The sequence below is a fragment of the Leucopleurus acutus genome (assembly GCF_964270905.1).
Source record: "Leucopleurus acutus genome assembly, chromosome: 8".
In the NCBI taxonomy this organism is placed as follows: domain Eukaryota; kingdom Metazoa; phylum Chordata; class Mammalia; order Artiodactyla; family Delphinidae; genus Leucopleurus; species Leucopleurus acutus.
Window position 1 is genome coordinate 82,707,693 of NC_139151.1, and position 21,682 is coordinate 82,729,374.

Consider the following 21,682-nt stretch of genomic DNA (forward strand, 5'->3'; position numbering starts at 1 on the left):
CTATAAGATGAATAAAGTCTGAGGATCTAATGTAAAACATGGTGACTACAGCTGATAACACTGTATTATGTAATTGAAATTTGCTCAAAGAGTTGAACTTAAATGTTCTCACATACATATAAATATGCGTATATATATACAAGGTGATGTACATGTTAACTAGATGGTGAGAATTCTTTCACAATATACATATGTCAAATCAACATAATGTAGACTTTAAATATCTTATAATTTTATTTGTCAGTTATACCTCAGTAAAGCAGAAGAAATTAATAATAAAGATGATGATGAATGATGATAGCTAACATGTACTGGCCACTTACTATGTCCTAGGTACTATGTTAAGAGTTTTATATACATTAACTATTTAATTCTCACAACAACACAATGAGGTAAGTATTATTAATGCTGTTACTCTTATCTATAAGATGAGAGGACTGTACTAGATGGCCTCCAAAGTTCATTTTGGCCTTAAAATGCTTTTATTCTACGTTTTACCTTTCTTTTATTTAAGTTCACATATAACATAGAATCTATACCATATTTTTTAGCACTTAATTATATACTTATAAGCATATTTCCTAATAGTTTCATGTGGGTATGTTTTATCTCCAGAACAAGAATGTAAGCTTCCTGAGGGCAAGGTCTGGGATAGTTCTCCTGTATCTTCAACACTGGCTAACACACAGACTGAGCTCCTAAGGAGTATTCAACACTTCATCATTTGAGTCTGTCTTCTTTGCCTCTTTATTTTTTGGGGAGGAGGAAAGAGAATCTTTTCGCACCAAACAAGACAAGATTAATTCAGTGACTGCCAGAATGATGGTCCTTAAGGACACCTCGCTATATAGTTTATTGATAGGGATCCTGAGAGACACTGCAAACTCTAAAGGTGTCCATCTGGTGGTTGGATGGTGAATACACTGTGCCCTAGGGGTGTGTGTGTGTGTGTGTGTATGTGTGTGTGTGTGTGTTTCACAATTTATTTTGTTTTGTGAAGACTAGGTTACCTTATCTACCCAACGCCGAATTAAAACCAGATCATGACAAAAGATTCTTTGTTTTTGTGTTACTCACAGAATGTGGAATCCAGGGCCAGAAGTATAATCAGGATTTTTAAATGTTATTTAATTTTTTATTTTATTTACTTAAATTAATTTAAATTGTGAAACCACATGGGGATAGTGTATTGGGCAGTATGGCTTTAGAAGATATAACTCACCTGTGGCTTGCCAAGCCTGAAGACTAGGACCTTTCTAGTGCCTTTTATTTATGCTATCACTCTGTTCTCTGATACTTTCAACATTTACTTCCCAGTGACATATACTGAGTGCTGATGAATGGACTCTTGCCCTATTCTTTTTCCATGCATGATTGGCTCTGTTTAGGATCTTGAAATCTTAAATGTAACAGGATGCTAATTATTTTTTAGGAAATTATGTAAAATTGTTTTTCTGACATAGTTAATGAGAAAATTTGACTGAAGAGAGTAGTACATTAATGTTATACTCATTTCCATCTGCTGTTACATACATAAAATATAAGCAAATAATGAATTATATTATTTGAAAATCAGCAATATGTTGTTATGATTAACGTTTATTCAAGCTATGCTATTAAAAACAGGTGAGAGAAAACCACATTTCTCTTAATAAAATAAAGCAACTATTTCCAAAATGTTTACACTTAAGAGTCTCCCTTTCATTAATCAGTAGTCAGACTTAATAATCAAAGACTTTAACTATCAATTATTCACAACATTGATCAATTAGAATAGAAAATACTAGTCAATCCTCAAGACGGTTGTTTTTCCTCCCCCTAAGAATATGCCTTCAATACTGTTTAGCTCTTCAAGGGAAAAAAATTTCATATTCTTGTCCATTCACACAAACCTCTCAGGGAGCATTATTGTTTTGCAAGGAGGGGGCGGCAGGCAGGGGGCCCAGGATGTTGACGGAACAGATAGGATGTCAGGTGAAGATAGAATGCTGTGCCCTCTCTAACCAGCTGAAGACTCCGCATGATTGTTTTCTTACAAATAATACCTGTGGGTGTTGAAACTGTTCAGGGAATCTATCAAACACACTCTTTCACTTTGCTGCTGTAACTCTGTAAAATTTATTCTCATTTCAAAAGAGTCATAGGCAATAATACCTTTAGGTGGTTGAGTAATTTAAAAGAAAATTTGTCAGGTCTACTTTCACTTACTTTACCAGAAAAATTCTATACTTAGTTAGAGGTTTTAAGATGCAACATTTTCTACTCAGTACGATTAAAATCTCAAAATAAGAGCTCTTCATCTAAAGAGTTGTCTTAAGTTACATGTAAGTTGTATTAGGATGTTTGAGGATAAAACTTTGATCAGAAAAGGAAAATAAATTAATGTTACAATCATTTCCATTTTTTACAATTATAGAAGTCATTTACACATAGATGTATGAGAACAGAAAATACCTAAATAGTATATTAGAAAAATGCATTACTAATATATTAATGCCAAATTATTTTTCTTATGGAAATGTGAATGCCAAGGTCTATAAACTTATAAAACTTATCTATACAAATTGAAAAATAAATGGGAGAATGAAAATAACCTTTCCAGATTAACTTTCCTTATTAAGTCATCAATACCTATATTAAGTCTGCTTTATATTAAGTATCATGAAACACTTAAATGCAGATTTAAAAATTTTCTCTATTATGCAATAGGCATTTTCAGTCACCAGTTCAAAGGGAGAAAGACCTCAGTAATGCTTAGGTTCAAATTGTATTTTCCATATTAGCTCATTCAAAAAATATTATAAAATTAAATAATCTTTTAATTAATCAAGAAAAATAAAGAGATAACTAGTATTTTTTAAAGTGTTTATGTAAAGATGAAGATGTATTTTAAACAATCCACAAATGGAACTTACAGTTAATTAAAACGTTCAAAATCACATAAGCAGGAAAGTCTAGTTTCTTATATAGTTATTTTTAAATTCCACTTTTCACTAAGTTGGCTCTTAATTTTTGAAGGAGTGTTTAATATTAAAAAAGATAATACTTTTAATTGAAAGGTATCCAACTGAGATATCAATAAAGTTGTTTTTATATAATTGAATTATCTTGTAAAAACGGACAATATTCAAGTCTAATTTTTTCCCAAAGTGAGTTATTTAATACAGAGTTTTCATGGTTAAAAGAAAAAAAAAGTTCAATTTTGAGCCAAAATACATATTTAACATTTGGTAGTGTAATTCTAAGAAAATTAGAAAAAAATACAGATTTGAACATTTTTTCCTGACCTGAACAGTTTTATAGAGAATCAAATGAAATGTTCCATGAAGATAAATGTGTCATGGATAAAGGATGGAAAATAAACAGTATTTCAATATCATTTCTTTTTTATCCCATTGTCAGTTTTTTCTCCCTCTCTGTAATAATTGCCTATGCACAAACTCTAGGTGGCAATATTGCACTTACTGTACTTTCAAGAAAATGGTCACAGTCGGTCCCCACATATTCTCTTTATCAACATTTTATGTGCCATGGATCTATAGCCTCTTATTATAAGTGTAATGAAGCAGAAGTTATTGAAGCATTTTATTGATTGCTCAGATCACAAGTTTACTGCCATACTGAATTGCACCTTACTTGCTGAAGCAAACTGCTGACACCTTTTTTAAAAAGTGACAACTACATCTATTTCATGACCAGAAATCCATTTTCATCTCTATCAAGACAAGAATGCAATTTTCACTTCATTTAACTGATGTTAGGCCTTCTCAAAGCATGACACTTAGAAAAAGACACAAGTTTAAGGTCTTAAAATACTTCAAGTAACTAGAATGCAGCTTGGTTTTAGGGGGGAAAAAATCAACATCACTCAAATCTATAAACAACCTAATATTCTAAAAAATTACCTATCAGAACCTTCAGTAGTAGTTTTCGTCCTGAAACATCTGTAACATTGTTTTAATGTTTTTAATAGTAAATTATGTTTATATATTACAGACTTTGTTCCAAGGTTTCAAAGGACATCAAGAAGTTCAAAACTGGAATATTTTGGGTATTGCTCCAGGAAGGCTAAATCAAGAACAGAGCTCAATTTTTAATATATAGACAAATGGGGATCTGATGTATAGCAAGTGACCACAGTTAACAGTACTGTTTTATATACTGAAAAGTTGCTAAGAGAGTAGATCTTGAATGTTCTCACCACAAAAAAAAAAAAAAAATGTTAATTATGTGAGGTGACAGAGGTGTTAACTAATCCTACTGCCGTGATCATGTCACAATACATAAGTGTATAAAATAATCACATTGGATACCTTAAGCTTACACAATGTTATATGTCAATTATCTCTCAATAAAGCTAGAAAAAAAAGTAGCTGGTATACTAAGAAAAAAGCATATATAGGAAATGAAATAGAAACGGTTTTTCCTTCAATAATGTTAGGACCAATAGATGATTTTGATTGACCTACAACACAGATCTGAAAAGACAAACTCTCAACACTTCTTTTATGGGAAATTAAAATATTAGATTCCTTAAAGATACTTTTTGCAATAAACAAATTCTGTCAGCACTAAATGTAATTCAAGCACATTTTGAACTGAATAGAATTATATTATTATTATTGCTTTTATATCTAAGTACCAAACTTATTGAACAGTGTGGGTAAAGTGAACCAACATTAACTTAGGAATTCTTTTAACAAACTCTAAGTGCTTTGGTAGAAGTTAGTCTAATGTAATAATAAAATACATTTCAGTTTTAAACTGCAAAACCAATATATGCTGATGTTGGATGGTCATTTCCTCATCTAATTATATGCCCACACAATAAAGTTACAGTACAGTTCCAATTTAAAAAGTGAAACCTAATCTATGAAATAGAAACGTAGTGTCTGAGATTTTTAAACCTAACGCATCAAATATGGAACATTAGAATATAATAGCATTCAAAAAAGTACCTTGCTTAAATTACTAAACACAAAGGACCATATACACCCCCAAAAATCACTCAGGTAGAAAATTACAATTTTCAACAAACTTCATTAAGTAATGACCTATTACAAACAGCCCAAGTACCTATTTCCAAATTAAAATTACAGAAATAAAACATTTCCCTGCAGTTTCAGACATAAATAGAAATTGTCATTTTTTTCAATATACTGCCAAAGTTTAGAAATATCCCAAGAGTTTAAGAAATATTTAAGGATATTTTTCTGTTTATTTTTTTAAAGCTGTCAAACAAGCTAAAATTTAATTTCAAAGTTGATCGTTACTTTCAAAAGGGATGAAAATTAGGAGTAGTACTAAACATTCCTTCAAATTTTTTCATGTCTTAACTACCACAGGGACTATGATTTTCTTCATAATTAAGATGATGGTTGTTAAAATATTATAGTTAGATACTCATTTCGTGTCTCCCTGAATTTCAGAAATGACTACGCAAACGACAACAACTGTTAAACCACACTGTGAACAACTTTAAAGGATCAAAACTGTGTGTTTATGAGTTCTTTTAAAAACTGTATTTTAAAAGAAGAGTGCTATGCCTTCACTATGCAAAAGTCTCCAGGAATTTTGTTGCTTGGGGGAAAAAAATTCAAAGGAGTATCAAAATTGGGAAGACATTTCCAGAAATATCTATTTCTCAAAAATCAGGTTCGTACTTAAGATCAGCCGTTCCAAATCATTATTTATATGGCCTCCTGGCACAGCTCCATGGACTTTTACGGATCTCTACAGTGTTGCTGAACAGACTGACATATATTTTGTTTACTGACAGCGACTAAAAGCTCTATGGAGGATCATAAATAAAGAAGATCATGTTTAAAAATCACTAATATCATTTTAAAAGGTAGTGCAGGGTTGTGTTTTGGCCCCTGTTTAGCTGTGTTAGGCCTATGAATGACAGCTTCCCTGCTTGAAGCACACAGAAAGCACAGCCTTCCTCATTCACTGACAGGACTGTGGCCTTTTCACACGTTCCCTCCACAGCAGTGTTTGTCCCCAAACACTGGAACTCCACACAATGGCATTCCTACTTCAACACCCCACCATCAGCACCACCACATAACAAGAATGCTAATGAGATGGAACAGCCCTGTCGCTGAAAGTGTTAACTGCATTTCATAGGAAAGCATTTACATGACTTCAAAGATTACCAATTAAATAGATTCTGCTTAGCTCTGAGCAATTTCTAAAATGTTTCCACTTTTAAGGAACTAAATGTGATAAATGTAAGACTAAGTGACTTTATGCTGCCCTAAATATAATATCTCATTTTATATACACGAATCAGTATATTTTTAAGACCATATTAATGTAGTGGGCTTAATTCAGTTGCATGCTTGTAATAGACAAGTTAAAGTTAAAAACTGAAAAGTGAGTAAGTTTGTAAACATAAAGCCGGTAGTTCTGACTCTTCTTTTAAAGCTCTGTTATCACAATTTATTTAAAAGAAATTTCCTTGGGGAATTCCAAAAAATCAATTTAAAGTCGACAATCTTTTGACAGACTCCTAGTAAAACAATGTTGTTGTCTTTATATATGATCTCAGAAGTGGAATAAATGGAAATGATATCAAGAGGTCATATAATTCTATAATTTATAAGCTTAGGCTTGTTAAGGAAATAGGAATGATCATCCATCTCCATTTTACCAAACACAATCTTATATAAAACTAAACAGAAAAGGCTATCCCTAAGGTCAAATGAAGTAAATGCAGTTCAAATAAAGTTCATTAATGCTAAGAGGAATATTTGCTAAGAAATCTTACTCACAAATAAAGCTACTTCCAGGCTTAACACTTAACCACTGAGGACCCGATAATGGTACCACTTCAGTGACTTTTATGAACATTGCAGATAATTTTAAATTGTCGTGATATAACAATACAAAAGAAAAGAGACTCAAGAATACATATAATTGGGCGTACCTAAAAGAAATAGGAACTTGCATGGAAATGCATAATGGGCAAATTTCTATTTTTTTTCTTCAATTTTGTATTTTAAAATAAAACTTAACCAAGTATCATATTAAAACTGTTGAGTGAAAAACTTTAAGTTATTATAAGTGAGCAAAATAAAAAGGTTTAGTTAGAAATGGCAAAGAGCCTAGATTCTTAAAATATTCCTAATTTGGCATAATGTTGAAAGTCATAATGTTGATGATATAGACAATCAGATGCTCAGACATTCAGAGACGCTAAAAATGTTAACTTTGTTCACATTTACATTTAATATTTCTTTTAATAAGATGTATTTCTCATCAATTTTGAGTCATAAAGAAAATTTTTAAACTAAAGCAGTAATTCTTAAAGCATTTTCTTCTCACAATACAAGGAACTTTTCAGTCCAGTACAATTGTTTATATCTATTTAAACTTTTAAATGTTTAGAACAATGGAAGAAAAACCAAACATGCCACAACTACTTTCTGAGCTATTTATTATCTCTAACACCCTCACTTTAAATGAAACTTATGTTTCTTTTTTTTTAGATTTGATTTAAATTGTTCAAATTTTTTTAGATTTGATTTAAACAATACTTTTCTTGCATTGGAGAATCGTCTCATGTTTTCTTAACATCAAATAATTTTAAACTGTCAAATTAGTAGAATCAAGCCATTTAATAACAAATAAATGACTGTAATTAAATTGGTCATAATGCATAGTATAATATCATTGTGTCCTAAAAGTTAAATATTTCTGTTAAAATAACTTAATCTGAATACAAAAAAATATGTTTTACACCAGTTTTTATATATGATATTAGCTTAATAAAGAATATTAAAAATAAGTTTGGATTTTTATTTTTTCATATTTATTATTATAAATAGCCTTATGTATGATAATAATCCCATTTCTGGATACACTGACATAATTAACTTGGAAACTAACCACTTTTTGAGAATGAAAGTTTCGCACGGGGAGATGTTTCTTGCTAGTTCTGGATACCTTAGTTCAAGAATTTCTTCTAGTCAATACAAGTTGTTCTTTTCCTAACCAGACAGCAGGAGGTGCTGTGTGAACACTGAGACTGAATCCCATTCCCACCTCCCCTCCCCCTGCATACAGAGAATAATAGCATGATGCTTTCAAAATATTCATTTTTCAGCAGCCTGTGGTCTGAGATAATGAGCCCTTTTCTAAACTGGAAACTCCCAGTTAGAAATGTAAAACCTAGTCCTTATTTAATGTGGTAAAATGTATGCTTACCTTCTTAAGATCAAGTGCAAAGAGGATTCTAAAATTGTGGCAACTTCATTTTTATTTTATAAACAGCATCAATCATTCTGCTTTACAATATGAATTCTACTTTAAGATAAATCAAAGTCCCTATAAGTAGTAACATAAATATCAAAGTCTTCACATACATTCCCCCTTCTCCCCCATCACATACAGACTCTCTCTCTCTCCCTCTCTTTCTCTTTCTCTTTCAGTCTCACAGTTATGGAATAGAAACTTACAAATTAAAGGACAAAATCTAGTTTAAACAAATTCAAATACATTAATTCTATTCTTATACTTTCAGATCCGGAAACATACAAGTTAAATAAGTATAAATGAAATAAGTTGCTCTTGACACGAAGTTAATTCACAATTTCATTTCCCAGAATATGATTGGTTATATTTTAGCCCATCTTCTACAATAGCAAGTCTAATTTCATACTGGAAATAAAAATAGAAGGGTGAACATTTAAAGCTTCAGATGCTTTAGGAGCTATTCATTTTCTTATTTAAAGTAACTGTCTATAGAATTTCCACATAAGGAGCTGCCTTCGCTTTGCACAGTATGCAGCAAGAAAAGATGAGACATATAACATCTCACAGCAAAAGATAGATACAATTAGCCCCATTATTGTTGGCTTTGAGATTACAGAAGCAGCATTTTGGCTCCCAAACGGGCACTGAGCTCACGAAATACATGTCACAGTTCTTTTATGACATGATGCCAATCATTGTCTCTATACAACCAAGTACATTTTAAAACATACAATAAAGCAGTTTTTAAAGAGGGAGGACTCACCTGTTTATAATATTTTTTTGCAGACTTTAATCGTTGGTACAAGGCCAAAAGAACTCCTTGGATGTACATCTTAGCTCCTGAGGGGCTGAAACCTTCTCCCTTAGAGACCCAAACTGGTCCCCGCAAAGGTGTGATGGAATTTTGCAGGCATTTTTCAAGCAGAGGAACTATACGAGAAAATAAGGGAAAACAAATTCTTTTGACCCAAACGAGATACACTGCCTGGAACACAGCCCCAGTACCAGAGCTAACTCTTAACATCTATTATTTATATGTGACCTGGGTTAAGTCATAAAGAGGCAATTCCTGCATTACTAGTGGCCACCATGAAGGATGTATTTATATTGAGAAACCCCCCATGCAAGACTCATAAGCTTTGTGAGCACACCTGAATAGTTCTGAAGTGTGCCTAACTAGCTGCACAGAGTGTCATGGTGTGCACTGATTGCCTTATCTTCTCATTTATCACAGATGAGTTGGAACCAACCTTGCTGAAATCTACTTGCATTGTCCTGATAAAATTGTATGATCCATGTTGTTTCTGTATATAGCTTCCCGTAGAGGGGTCTATATACCTAAAACATCACATCTGGGAATTATTCATAAAATATAATCCACACCTTTATAAGCCATCCTATTCAAGTCTTTTCACTGCCATCACTTAAATAACCCATAAAACAGGGTGGCAAGGTTGTTTAAAAATAAGGGGGAGAATCTTAAGCAAGTATTTACCATATCTTTTTGTTTTTAAGCTTCTGGGGTATAAACTAGTCAAAGATTTAGGGATGCTATTCCAGCACGCATTTTGTAAACAGAAGATATTTACCTGTGGGCCTGTATTGCAACATCCATATGGACTTGACAGACATGTTTATACACTTTTTCACACGATTAGCTTATAAAGTCTTTCTAGTGTAAAATAGTCAAATAACATGGCAGCTAGCTAACACTTTTCAAGATTTAATTTCCCTCTGAAATGCCAGAAATAAAGAAATTTTTAAAATCTTAAGCACATTTGGGCACCCAGAAAAATGAAAGGATGTCATTTTTTTTAAACTTTGTCTTTAAGTGTACACATGTGACACAACATAAACATACAAAATAACTATATGGCTTGGCGACCTTATTCTAATATATACACCTACTGGAAAAGAAATTAGATAGATCACCAGCGAAGAAAATACGTCCGTGTCATTGGTTATGTTATATGTTGCATATTTTATGCAGAGAGGCCTAGCGTAGCAATCTGGAAATTGAATTACAATTAGGTTCAGCTGAGCTGCTGAGCGGCTGAGTTATGCAAATGGCCTTTGCTACTGGTATTCTGCTGATTTTTGTTCTTAGTAAAAAAGTATGCATTTTATGGCACTAAGTTCTACAACTCTCTACCAAAGCACAATTTAAATTCTTTCTAACATATTCATCACTAAGGAAAACATTGGAAATAGAGTTTAAGATTTTCTAAGACTACTGTAAATAAAGTTAAAAGGAAATCATGACTCAGTGATTATTTAGACATCTTCAGATGTGTGCATGAAATTCACTCACCAGACTGAGAAACTAATTCCTAAAATTCACATATCGAAACTATTCTTACATTCCTGGAGCAATAGCTATTCTCTATAAGTTTTATCACAACAGATATCTCAAACGTTTAAAAAATATTAGGTCACATACAGTACTAAAGAAATAAAAAGAGAAATAAACTTATTTTTAGAATTATAACTCTTTAATATTTAAAAAATGTATAATATAAATCAATTTTGCTTACAATGTTTCCTAAAGAAACCTAGTTTAAGAATCAACAGTGCTTTTAGCTAGCTACAACATTCATGTGTTACTATGTGTTGAATTTTAATTTGTAAACTTTTAATCGGTACACTCATTGAACTTAGTACAGTTTTTATACATGGAAAGGCATCACATAAACAGCTGTTAAATTGAAAAACAATTAAGTAAATTGAGAAGAAAGTAATAAACTTGAATGATTTACATCCAAGATTTAATCTTGAATTTAAACCTAAGAACATTTTATCAGATTCTCTAGTCTTACAGCTTTATTCATCTATGCTTGTCACAAAGTAACTTTCAAATTCTTTATGCCAGCCCAAAGGATTCCAGAAAAGAATTTCATAGATTTTCTAACACAAAACTCTACTCTTTTTCAGGGTTTGTACCTTCCATAAGAATTTAAGAAAAAATACAGCTTAGGGAAAAAAATACAAATTATATCAAAACACAAGCAGTGTCAGAGTTGATATAGGATGGAAAACAGCTCCCATGCTCCACATGATTTATGTAATTAGGAATACTATGGAAACCAGAAACAGCAAAGCAAAGAAAGCAGTATTCACAAGCAGGTTTTATAAGGGACTTCAGAATCTGCTCTGAACTTGTTGAATAATCTGTTCAGTATTCCAGAATCTCCCTGCTGGAAGCAGGGTCCTCATTATAACCACAAGAGCGCTAATAAAGGTTAGCCTCTGAACTAGGGATTAGAAGGCTCTTTCTTTTTGGAAGCTGCAAACTAGTAACTTTGATGATCTTCTTGAAAAGGAAGACAAAGCACACTCCAAGAACAAACAATGTTTCCACTAACTAGGAAGGTACAGAAAACATAAGAAAATGATACGCCTAAGCACTTAGAAAGGAAGTATAAATAAGCTTAATATATTTGAAAAATAAAATTTATTAATCAGTTCAAATTAAAGAACTCTCCCTAAAAAAGAAGACTTGGCCTAAGATGATAGTTTTGAAATATAATAGAATGATTGATTTTTTTAAAAAAGAGAAGTCAGTTGACTTTTCAACCTCAACCATAGATTTTAACATGAGTGAGAATTATTTTTTAAGCATTTTAGTGGATGTTCATAATATTCTATACTAAAAACTCATAAGTGTTCTTAACCAATGGTTTTATCTCTTTTATGTTGAGTTCTCCATTTTCTGTTTCTGAAGCAAAACTTCATTCTGTTAAAGAAGACTACTGCGTATAGATGGGCAAGAAATAAGGGCAATGATTTAGCAAGGACAATAGACACTTTTCAACATTGGAAAGAGCATAATCCTACATGTTGCTATGAGCTAGCAAAGCCCATTATAGACACTCAATGAAAAAATTATGTCTTTTCCAGGGAATGAACCCTGGGATATTATTTTGTGTGTAAACCATGAGCTTCTCTTTCAAACTGCTACTCAGAAATATAGCCTCATTCAAGAGGTTAGCTGGCTCCGATTACCTTATGTTTCTTTAATTTTTGTGTGCATAGCTACACATAGCATTTCTTCTGTGTTTGAGGCCTTTATTACAGGTGTTCTACCTATTGGCTCTTATTTATAGAATTTTGTTTTCCTGTAATTTCAATATTTCCTTTAAGCAAGTCCTCAACATTTTTATTAGATAAATGATTTGGAAATTAATCATTCCTTAAATCTATCAATATGCATAGATCAGTCCAATGTGATCATTCCACAGGGATCACTTCCATCGCTGGAAAGGTGAAGTTATATGGATGATAGCTTTTTATCCATTTTGTTTATTCTCAAGTCATGACTGTAGGGCAAACTGAAATTAATCCAATGGTTTCAGTGGGTTTGGAGTTAAGACTGAGGATGCTGGGTAAATAGATCATGTGGCCAAAAGGAGTAACTTTACTGGACATAGCTAGTACTGAGCATTATGCGTAAATAGATCATATGATTAAAAGGAGTAGCTATATTAACTTCATAACTATCAACTGATACTTCTCTCACTCATGCTGTTCTATTTCCCTTGCATGTCTTCCCACTTTCTTTCCACCTGTTAATATATTCTTGTCCTTCAAGGCTCATATCAATTGTCACTTCCAAAATATCCCAAGTTGTTTAGGCAGAATTAATTGTTCCATCCTCTATGTTTCCCAGAGTATTGTTTATACTTTTATTTTTCTCTTATTGATTTGTATTAATCCTTATCTTCTCCACTCCCACTTCCATCCTTCAGTAAATCACAAAATCTTTGGGGTTAGAGGGCATGGTGTTTTTTAGTTTGGTAAAAGCAGTGCCCAATGAATGTCTACTGGATAAATAAACAGTACTTTTGGAAACACTGTGGGCAGTCTTTTAGGTAAGTTTTAAGACCATGAGTACAACTATACACAATCACTTAGAATCTGTAACTTTCTGTGACCAAATGAAAATTTGATCAAAATTTGATAAATAAATATGAATGTACCAGAATTTTGAAGCACATTTAGGGTATGTACAATAGTTTTGTTTTAATCTTCCTCATAAAATTATCTTGAACACTAAAGAAGAAAATAAATATAAAAGGAAAACAATACGATTTGGCAATGAAGCATTAACTAGCCAGGAGAAGACCAGAGCTGGGTATTTTAAAAGTCTTAGAAAATCCTTATGTGCTTTATCCTAAATCATGCTACTGTGGGAAAAGGCACACAATCAAACTTAAATAACAGAGCAATAATATTAGATTAAGGTCAAAGTAGCTATTTTAAATAATAAAGGTAATTCCTTCTAAGAACTCCAAACACAATGAGTTCAAAAGCTAATCATAAGACAAACTGTTCAGTCTTCAAGAGGACCTTATACTAAAACCACTTCATCACTGATAAGAAGCTTGAACTTGGATTCGTGATGCGTGCAGCACAAGAATTTTTGACAAGGAGCCATAAGTTCCTCTAAAGAGAAACCTAATAGAACTTACCAAGAAGATATAGACTGGAATGTCCTGTCAAGTTCTATACCTAGTGAATGTATATCTCTCTCCAAAAGCAACACCTGACATTTAAAGAGACACTCGGCACGCTGCATTTGAATCTACTGTGGAAAGCTAAAAATAGGATTTTTTAATCAATATATTTTTCAAGCACTGGAAATTATCAAAAGCTTTAATAACCTGCTTCCAATTAAAAATTAAAATTCATGCCAATTAAGTATCCAGAATCATAATTTACATAATACTGGAATTTTCACATGTCAGTCAGAGGACATGAGACTACGGAAAAAAGGCACTGCCCAGAGCATAATTACCTATACAGAAATTTCTATATGCTCTTTGGCAGAAAATTTCAGGTCGCAAGTCTCAAAAATACTCAGCTATTGTGAGCAGGACATCATGTGGAAAGTTCCCACCGATTCAACTGAAATTTTTTTTTAATGAAGTTGATCTAAAAAGTCTTTTTGTATGATACAAGGTGAGTTCTAAAAAGATACTTAGAATTGACAGCTTCCCATCCAGGAAGTAGGCCTGGAGGGAGTTTGAGCTAGTGCCAAGGTGTGTATATGTTTTACTGCTCCTTATCCAGCTTTAGGTAGTAGTTGGAAAGCTCCCAGTCCGGGAGCAACCAGCAGACGCCACTCAAAAGCATGGTCTACTGGGAAGAATGAATGATGGAGAGCATACTGTTTCCTATGTTGCTTGATTTATATCAGTATATTTTTATTCAAACAAAGCTAAACTAACAGCTGCTGTGTACTTTTGTTTACATGCTATATGTCAAATCCTATTGTCCCTAAGGTACTTATGAGAAAAGATTTAGCAGTCGTTTTCTTAAATACTGATGCCTACCCAAATTTGGATTTTTCCTCCACTGAACAAAATGACAAGCACATGATTGCTATAGTTAGAGCAGTCTTTCACAGCTGCTTTAGTTTTTCAGTGATCCTATTAAACTGACGGCATATTGCCTGTGGGGTCTACAGTGTTTGAATACTGTTGTAAGCGACACTGATTTGTATGATAGGATCAAGCAGAAAAGGGATGCACTGGGGGGAAGAATTTCATAGGTCATACTGTTTTTACCTGGGTAAAATTTAATTCCGACATTGTGACCTTTACAGAACACCTGCTTATTTTAATTGCTGATATGTGGGTGAACGTTGACATTGGGGCTTGGAAGTATGAAATCTTAGGAAGTCTCCTCCGTTTTGAAAATGCAGCCTGAGTCATGTCTTTTCTTAAACTGAACGAAGTAGCTGTGCATTAAATATTCTGGCACATCTTCTGCTCGAGCAAGTGGACCGAAATGGTGTGAATTGTTAATGCCTTGCTGCTTTGGTTCACGGCTTGTGATTGATCATTTGTAACTATATCTACTCCTTGTTCCATGAAATCAAGTATGGAGTAATGGGTTCATCAGATTTTGGGGTTAAATTGAGAGTGAAGAGGTACTGTGTGTGGAAATAAGAGTTGCCATGTTCAGGGCTGGCCTTGTAACAGCATGGAATCTAAAGGCGATATTCAAAACCACTTCACTCATCATACGCTTACTGATTCTGAATAGGGCCCATTTGCAGGGGACATTTGGTAGTTTTCCAATACGCTTTATGCCTCTTTCTACTTCCACCACCATGCACATCTTTTTTTCATACACCCCCAGTAGCACATTGGTAGAACAGGTCAGCATACACAATTCATTTATTTAAATAACTTGATTTATACAAGCAGAAGTAAGCTGGGATTCTATTGTCTGAGTCTTGCTTTTTCCCTAAAGAAAAATAATATTGTATGTGTCTTTGAAAATACAAGTATTTTGTGGACTCAATTTCTTGGGCATCTAAAATATTTGATATTTAGTAATAATGTAAAATAACAATTGAACTCATATGTGTACAACTTTAAGGTTACGTAAAGAAATGTTGAGAATTAACTATAATCTATCTAATCTATTTTCATGTGGTTATGGGCTATACCAATACATAATAATTGAATATATATATGACCTGCTTTTGTAAACTTTAAAGCTCTGAACAAAAATTTAAAGTATTATCTTAGAATTAGTTTTAGGAAGTACAATGCATGGAACTTAATAAATAAAATCAACAAAAATTAGAAGTAAAGACCTCTGGAAATGTCATTATATAATTGCTTGCTGTTAATAACTGACACTTTTTAGACATTATTATTTTTAATTTTTATTACTATTCAGAAAAGCTTAATCCAAATGGTGTTAACTGAGGCACCAATTAACTTTTGACAGTAGGAAAAGATGCAATAAAAAAATAGTAAAACTAGGACAAAACCAAATACACGAAGCACTTACATACATAAGCAACATTCAAAAGCAAGCTAATTGTAAGATGTCTCAAAATTCTACTATGACATTATAAAGTCACAACTAATATAAATCTAAAAAATGTAGCTGGATCCTTTTTCTTTTTCAGTCTCAAAAGAAGGAATAGTAATAATAATACCTGGCACATACATACCTAATTCAGAGAGAACTAGGTGTCAGATAATGTGGGTAAAGCTGTTTTAGTCTCCTTGGCTGTAAATCCTAGGTCAACATATTACTTACATTTAAATATTTTACTTAGGATATAAAATATATATATGTCATGAAAATTTTATATTTTAAATGTGATAAAAGACTGAAAAGTCTTAATAGTTACAGTAATTACAATGGAAGTTTCCCTTTTGACATTTCTCCATGTTTGTTTCACAAAAGTTTAATCTTCTATAAAAAGCACTTTATATATTTTTGTCTGTTATTCCACCTCTCTTCTAAAAACGCTAAGGAGGAAGAAAACCAACCTCTGCTGAGTCATGGAGAGCTCTATAAACAATTGTTTTATAATGGGTAGTAACAATTAGACTGTTTTCATCGGCAATTATACTTGTTACAATGTTTTTTATAACGAACCTCTAGGATCTTGGAAAATCATTAGGGTTAGAGAAAGATTTTTGGTGTTAGAAGTTCAGACTCAGAAATAAGAGATATAAAAAGTAGAAGCTAAAAAGATAAACTTAAGGAGAAGAGGGAAAAAGCAAGGACTTGGTTAAAAAATTACATAAATACTGAAGCAAGTTTAGCCCAACAAAACCTAGGGGTGATGATCATATATTCATGAATGTAAAAGAGAGTCTATGTTTTAAAGACTTCAAAAGGGAGTTTTTGACATATAAAGAGTCTATGAGCAGATTAGACTGCTTTGTGAATGTTCATATCACACAATTGTGCATTCACATACTTAATAAAAGATGACAGTGATCCAATTATAATGGGAGTTCTCCAACTGCCACTAAAAAAACTTTTTAAAATCACACCTTAACAAAATTCTTAATATTCTCTATGGATCAATCATAGAAATATAAATCAGTGATTAGTTAGCAGGGTTTCTTTCTTTTGTTTTCTGTTTTTGTCCACGCCACCCAGACCACAGCAGTGAAAGCCCAGAATCCTAACCACTAGGCCACCAGGGAACTTCCAGCACTTTTTGTTTTTGTCCAAGCAATGAGAGTAGCCAGTGCTCAAGTTCAATGCCTGGAAGTCACTAGAGGACACTGAGGGCCATCTCTAAGGTACCCTGGAACCAAAGCAAAGTCACAAAGAGCATAGTCCCAAGGAAGGTTTGAAGACTTTTCCTGAGTGGCATCTTTCCTACACAAGAGGGCTCTTTGTGTATTTCAATCTAGAGAAATTTCAGGACTGATTAATAACCACCAGCATTTGGCATCCTTCTTCAGCAAGAGACCTAAATTTTTACATTTCATAAAATTTGAGAAGTAAAGGTAAAGGGATCCAAGGATTGAAGCGAGGCAAATGTACTTAATTTTAAAGAAGATATTGTTTCCCTAAGTTTGATCTTTATTCCCTGAAAAGTTCTAGAGCAGATTACAAAATGGTTTGTGAACACTTAGAAAAATAAACAATAATCATTAGGACCCAACATGGGGTAATTCGCATACTAAGCAAATCTTTAATGTGCAGAGAGGGAGACCCATGGGGAAATTCCCTCCATGGAGCTTGACATCTCTAACAGCAACCTATAACTATTATTTCTTCCAGTGGAAAGCAGATCTCAATAGACTGTGGCTACCATCTATTGTCTTTAAGCAACGTACTGCTAAGTCTGTATGTCCCTTTCCAGATAAATGGGCGTATCTGCAACAAGGCAGGAGAATGTAGAAGGTCTGCAAACCTCCTGGTTAAGTCCTCTATTTAGAATTCATGACTGCTTTCTTTTGATGCTTCTCTTTAAAAATGATAGAGAAATACGTCACTCACTATCCAAAACAAGACAAAAGAAAGTTATAAGTGGGTGCTGCCCTGGCTTACAATTTCTTTCCTGGAGAAAGTAATAAAAGGAATCAGAATGAACACACACACATATAGTTGTCCCTGTATGGGACTTGACTGTAGGCTGCAGGCCACATACCCTTCTGAGTTACGCACATTTAACTAAGAAAGCAATGCCATTTACAGGGCCCAGACCATCTGTACCATTGCAGAATTCCACATTCAGCAGAGCAGGAGAAGTACTAGCAACACAAGGGTAGTACTAGGCATTTTAGGGCATAAAGGGAGAGGGAAGCATTTTGACTAGACTCTCTCAAAGCCCTGAAATTTCCATTTACATCTAAAGGAATCTAAGTACAATGCTTCACCAAGAAGGGCATCATCCCCATTTTTTTTTTTTTTTTTTTTTCCGGTACGCAGGCCTCTCACTGTTGTGGCCTCTCCCGTTGCGGAGCACAGGCTCCGGACACGCAGGCTCAGCGGACATGGCTCACGGGCCCAGCCGCTCCGCGGCATGGGGGATCTTCCCGGACCGGGGCACGAACCCATGCCCCCTGCATCGGCAGGCAGACTCTCAACCACTGTGCCACCAGGGAAGCCCCATCATCCCCAATTTTTATAATATTTTATAATACCCCCTCTATATTATTTGGACCTGAGTTAAACATGGAATAGAGAAGACTACTAAATCTCTGTCCTCACGGATCTTACAGTCTAGGGGACAGATCGATATTAAATAACTCCTCAAGCAGTTTTATTAATTACAGTTGTGACAATTACTATACACAGGGTGCTATTAATGTAACAGGGATACCAGTTCTAGATAAGGGAGGAAGTGGGACAGAAGCAAGCCAATGTTGGGAAAGCTATTCAGAAGAAGAAATATTTAAAATAAGACCTTAAGAAGAGCAGGAAAAATAGCTTGCAAGGAAGATAGGAGAAGAGAATCCAAGCAGAGGAAACATATGGTAAGGTACTGGGGCATGAAGGAGAATCAAGTGTTTGAGGAACAGAAACAAGAAAATAAAGTGACTTGAGCACAGAGATGAAGGGGTCAGTAGTACAAGTGAAGATGGAGAAGCTGGGAGGGAGCAAATCATGAAGGCCCTTCAGGCCATGATAAAAGTTTAAGCATTGATTCAATAGGAGCAATTATGACAGAATAAACTCACTTTCAAAAATAGTGTTACTAGAGTGAGGCAATTAGAAAATTGTGTTTAAGTTGGAGATAGGTGAGCCTATAGATTCATAACTAAATGAACAGCCATATCCAGGGAAGACTAATATAAATCTGAAGCAGGGACCCAATTAGCATGCTAAAGATCTCTGTCCCTAATCATGGCCTACTTACCATTTTTATCAATAACTTAGACAGTGGTAAAGTTGGTATTCATACAAAATTTACAAGTGAAAACAAAGGAGAAATTGTTAATCCCTGGGTGACAGATTAAATATCTGAAAAATCTTGTAAGGCTAATCTACTAAATAAAAACCTTATAAGTAGAAAGTTAGTAGGTATCAATGTATAAAGATCTGTTCACATATCTAAAAAATTAGCAGTACAAGTACAGGATAAGGAAGTAGCCTAAAAGCAAATTGTGAGCAAAAACTTGGGGGCTTTAGTTGACTTTAAGTTTAATTTAGGTCAATGATACGATGTATGTAAAAGAAATAATAATGCAAGTTTAGGCCAAATAATGATCTGAAAAAAAAAGAGGAGGTGGGGCTGCTTTACTCAACGTTGATTAATCTGGAAAATTGTGTACAATGTGGGGTCAACAAAGAGGAATACCAAAAAAACTAAACAGAACAAAGAGTTACCAGGATAGTGAGGGGTCAGAGAAATAGATGGAGAGACTGGAGATATTTAAAGTGGAGAAGATTTAAATTACACTTGTTCAAATATGTAAAGGCAGTCATAGACTGGGAATTAATTTGCATTATTCAACTCCAGAAGACAAAATCAAGACTAACGGTAAAAGTTTAAAAGTTATTAGATTTTTAAAATTAAATTAGAGCTATCAGAAATAGAAAAGTAGTGGCTGGATGGACACTTATTGGAGATGATTTAGAGGAGATTCATGACAAAGTGAGGTTTTGGTGATGACCAAAGATGCTTCTAATGCTGAGATCCAAAGTAAATCTATCAACAACACTATTCTAAGGAAGCTATCAAAAAATGTAGTCATTATCATTTGTTTTTTACACTGCACTATGCATCTAATAATGCATACACATCTTCAGGCTTTTAAAGTTCTATGGAATATGGCAAAATACTATTCAGACTGGTGGTGAATCACTAAGTGACAGCACTGAGAATTAGCAACAAAAAGTAGTTAACGGTGGGTAATTTGTGCAAATTTAATTCAACAAATAATTTTTTTGAATTTTAATTCACTCATTCATTTAAAAAGTGTTTTTCATCACTTACTCTAGCAAAGATTATACTTAATAATTATTATTTAAATATTAATTTTTGAGGGTCCATTACATGCTCAGTCCCATTGTAGATATTAAAAGATTTTTGGAGGTTTCTTTTTTAAGCATGAGAAAAAAATCTCTCTTTAGTTAAAGAGATAAGGCCTACACATGAAACAGAGATACTGTATAAACAAATGTTATGACATATGGTACAGACATGATATCAAAAGAAGTTATGAGAAAGAGGTATTAGTAAACAAAATAATGCTTGAATGTCAGGATACAGAGTGTGAAGACTGTCCTGATATGTAAAGTTTTGAGCAAAAAAAAAAAAAAAAAAAAAGGATATTTTAGGAAGATCACTCTTTGGCCACACAAAGGATTAAGATTTAGGAATAGAATTTAGTCTAACTAGTAAATAAAGACAATGTGATAATATTTATGAAGTATGAATAGCTATCTATATTTGGTATCTATTGCCACAATAATGCTGCATAACAAAGCACCTCAAAACTCAGAGGCATAGAACAGCATTTATTAAGCTCAAGAGTCTACAAATTACCTGGGTGGTTCTGCAGGTCATAGCTGGGCTAGATCATATGTCTTGGAATCAGCTGGCCGTCTAGGATGACCTTGGCTAGACACCTGGGATGATGCAGTTCTGCTCCACTTGTCTTTTTTTTTTTTTTTTTAATAATTTTCAACCATTTTAAAGTGAGGAAATCAGTGGCATTTAGTATGTTGAAAATGTGCGACCACAACCTCTAGCCAGTTCTGACAAATTTCCTTCATTCCAAAGTAAAACCCCTCATACATTAAACAGTTCCCCATTCTCCTCTCCCCTCAGGCCTTAGCAAACATGAATCTGCATTCTACCTCTATGGATTTATCTATTCTGGATATTTCAACTATAAATGGAATCATGCAATATGGTACCTTTTTTGTCTGGCTTTTTTCATTTAGCATAATGTTTTCAAAGTTCATCCATGTTCTAGCATTATCAGTACTTCATTCCTTTTCATGGCTGAATAATATTCCATTCTATGTATATACCACAATGTACTTCTACCTTCATCTTTTCATGGATGTTTGGTTTCCACCTTTTGGCTATTATCTACACTGCTGCTATAAATATGCATGTACAGGCACATGTTTGATTATCTATTTGCAATTATTTTGGGGTATACATTTAGGAGTAAAATTGCAGGGCCACATGGTA

The 21,682-nt window shown here is 33.5% G+C and overlaps 1 protein-coding gene across 1 annotated transcript in view; it reads right to left on the minus strand.

Annotated features, from left to right (window-relative positions):
* DCDC1 (doublecortin domain containing 1) overlaps positions 1 to 21,682 on the minus strand; it is a gene marked incomplete at both ends in the record, with an annotated part of 430,017 nt that overhangs the window by 331,922 nt on the left and 76,413 nt on the right. The window contains one exon of the mRNA XM_082844001.1: positions 9,023 to 9,189. Coding sequence (XP_082700127.1) covers positions 9,023 to 9,189 — 167 coding nt within the window. The remainder of the gene's footprint in view (positions 1 to 9,022; positions 9,190 to 21,682) is intronic.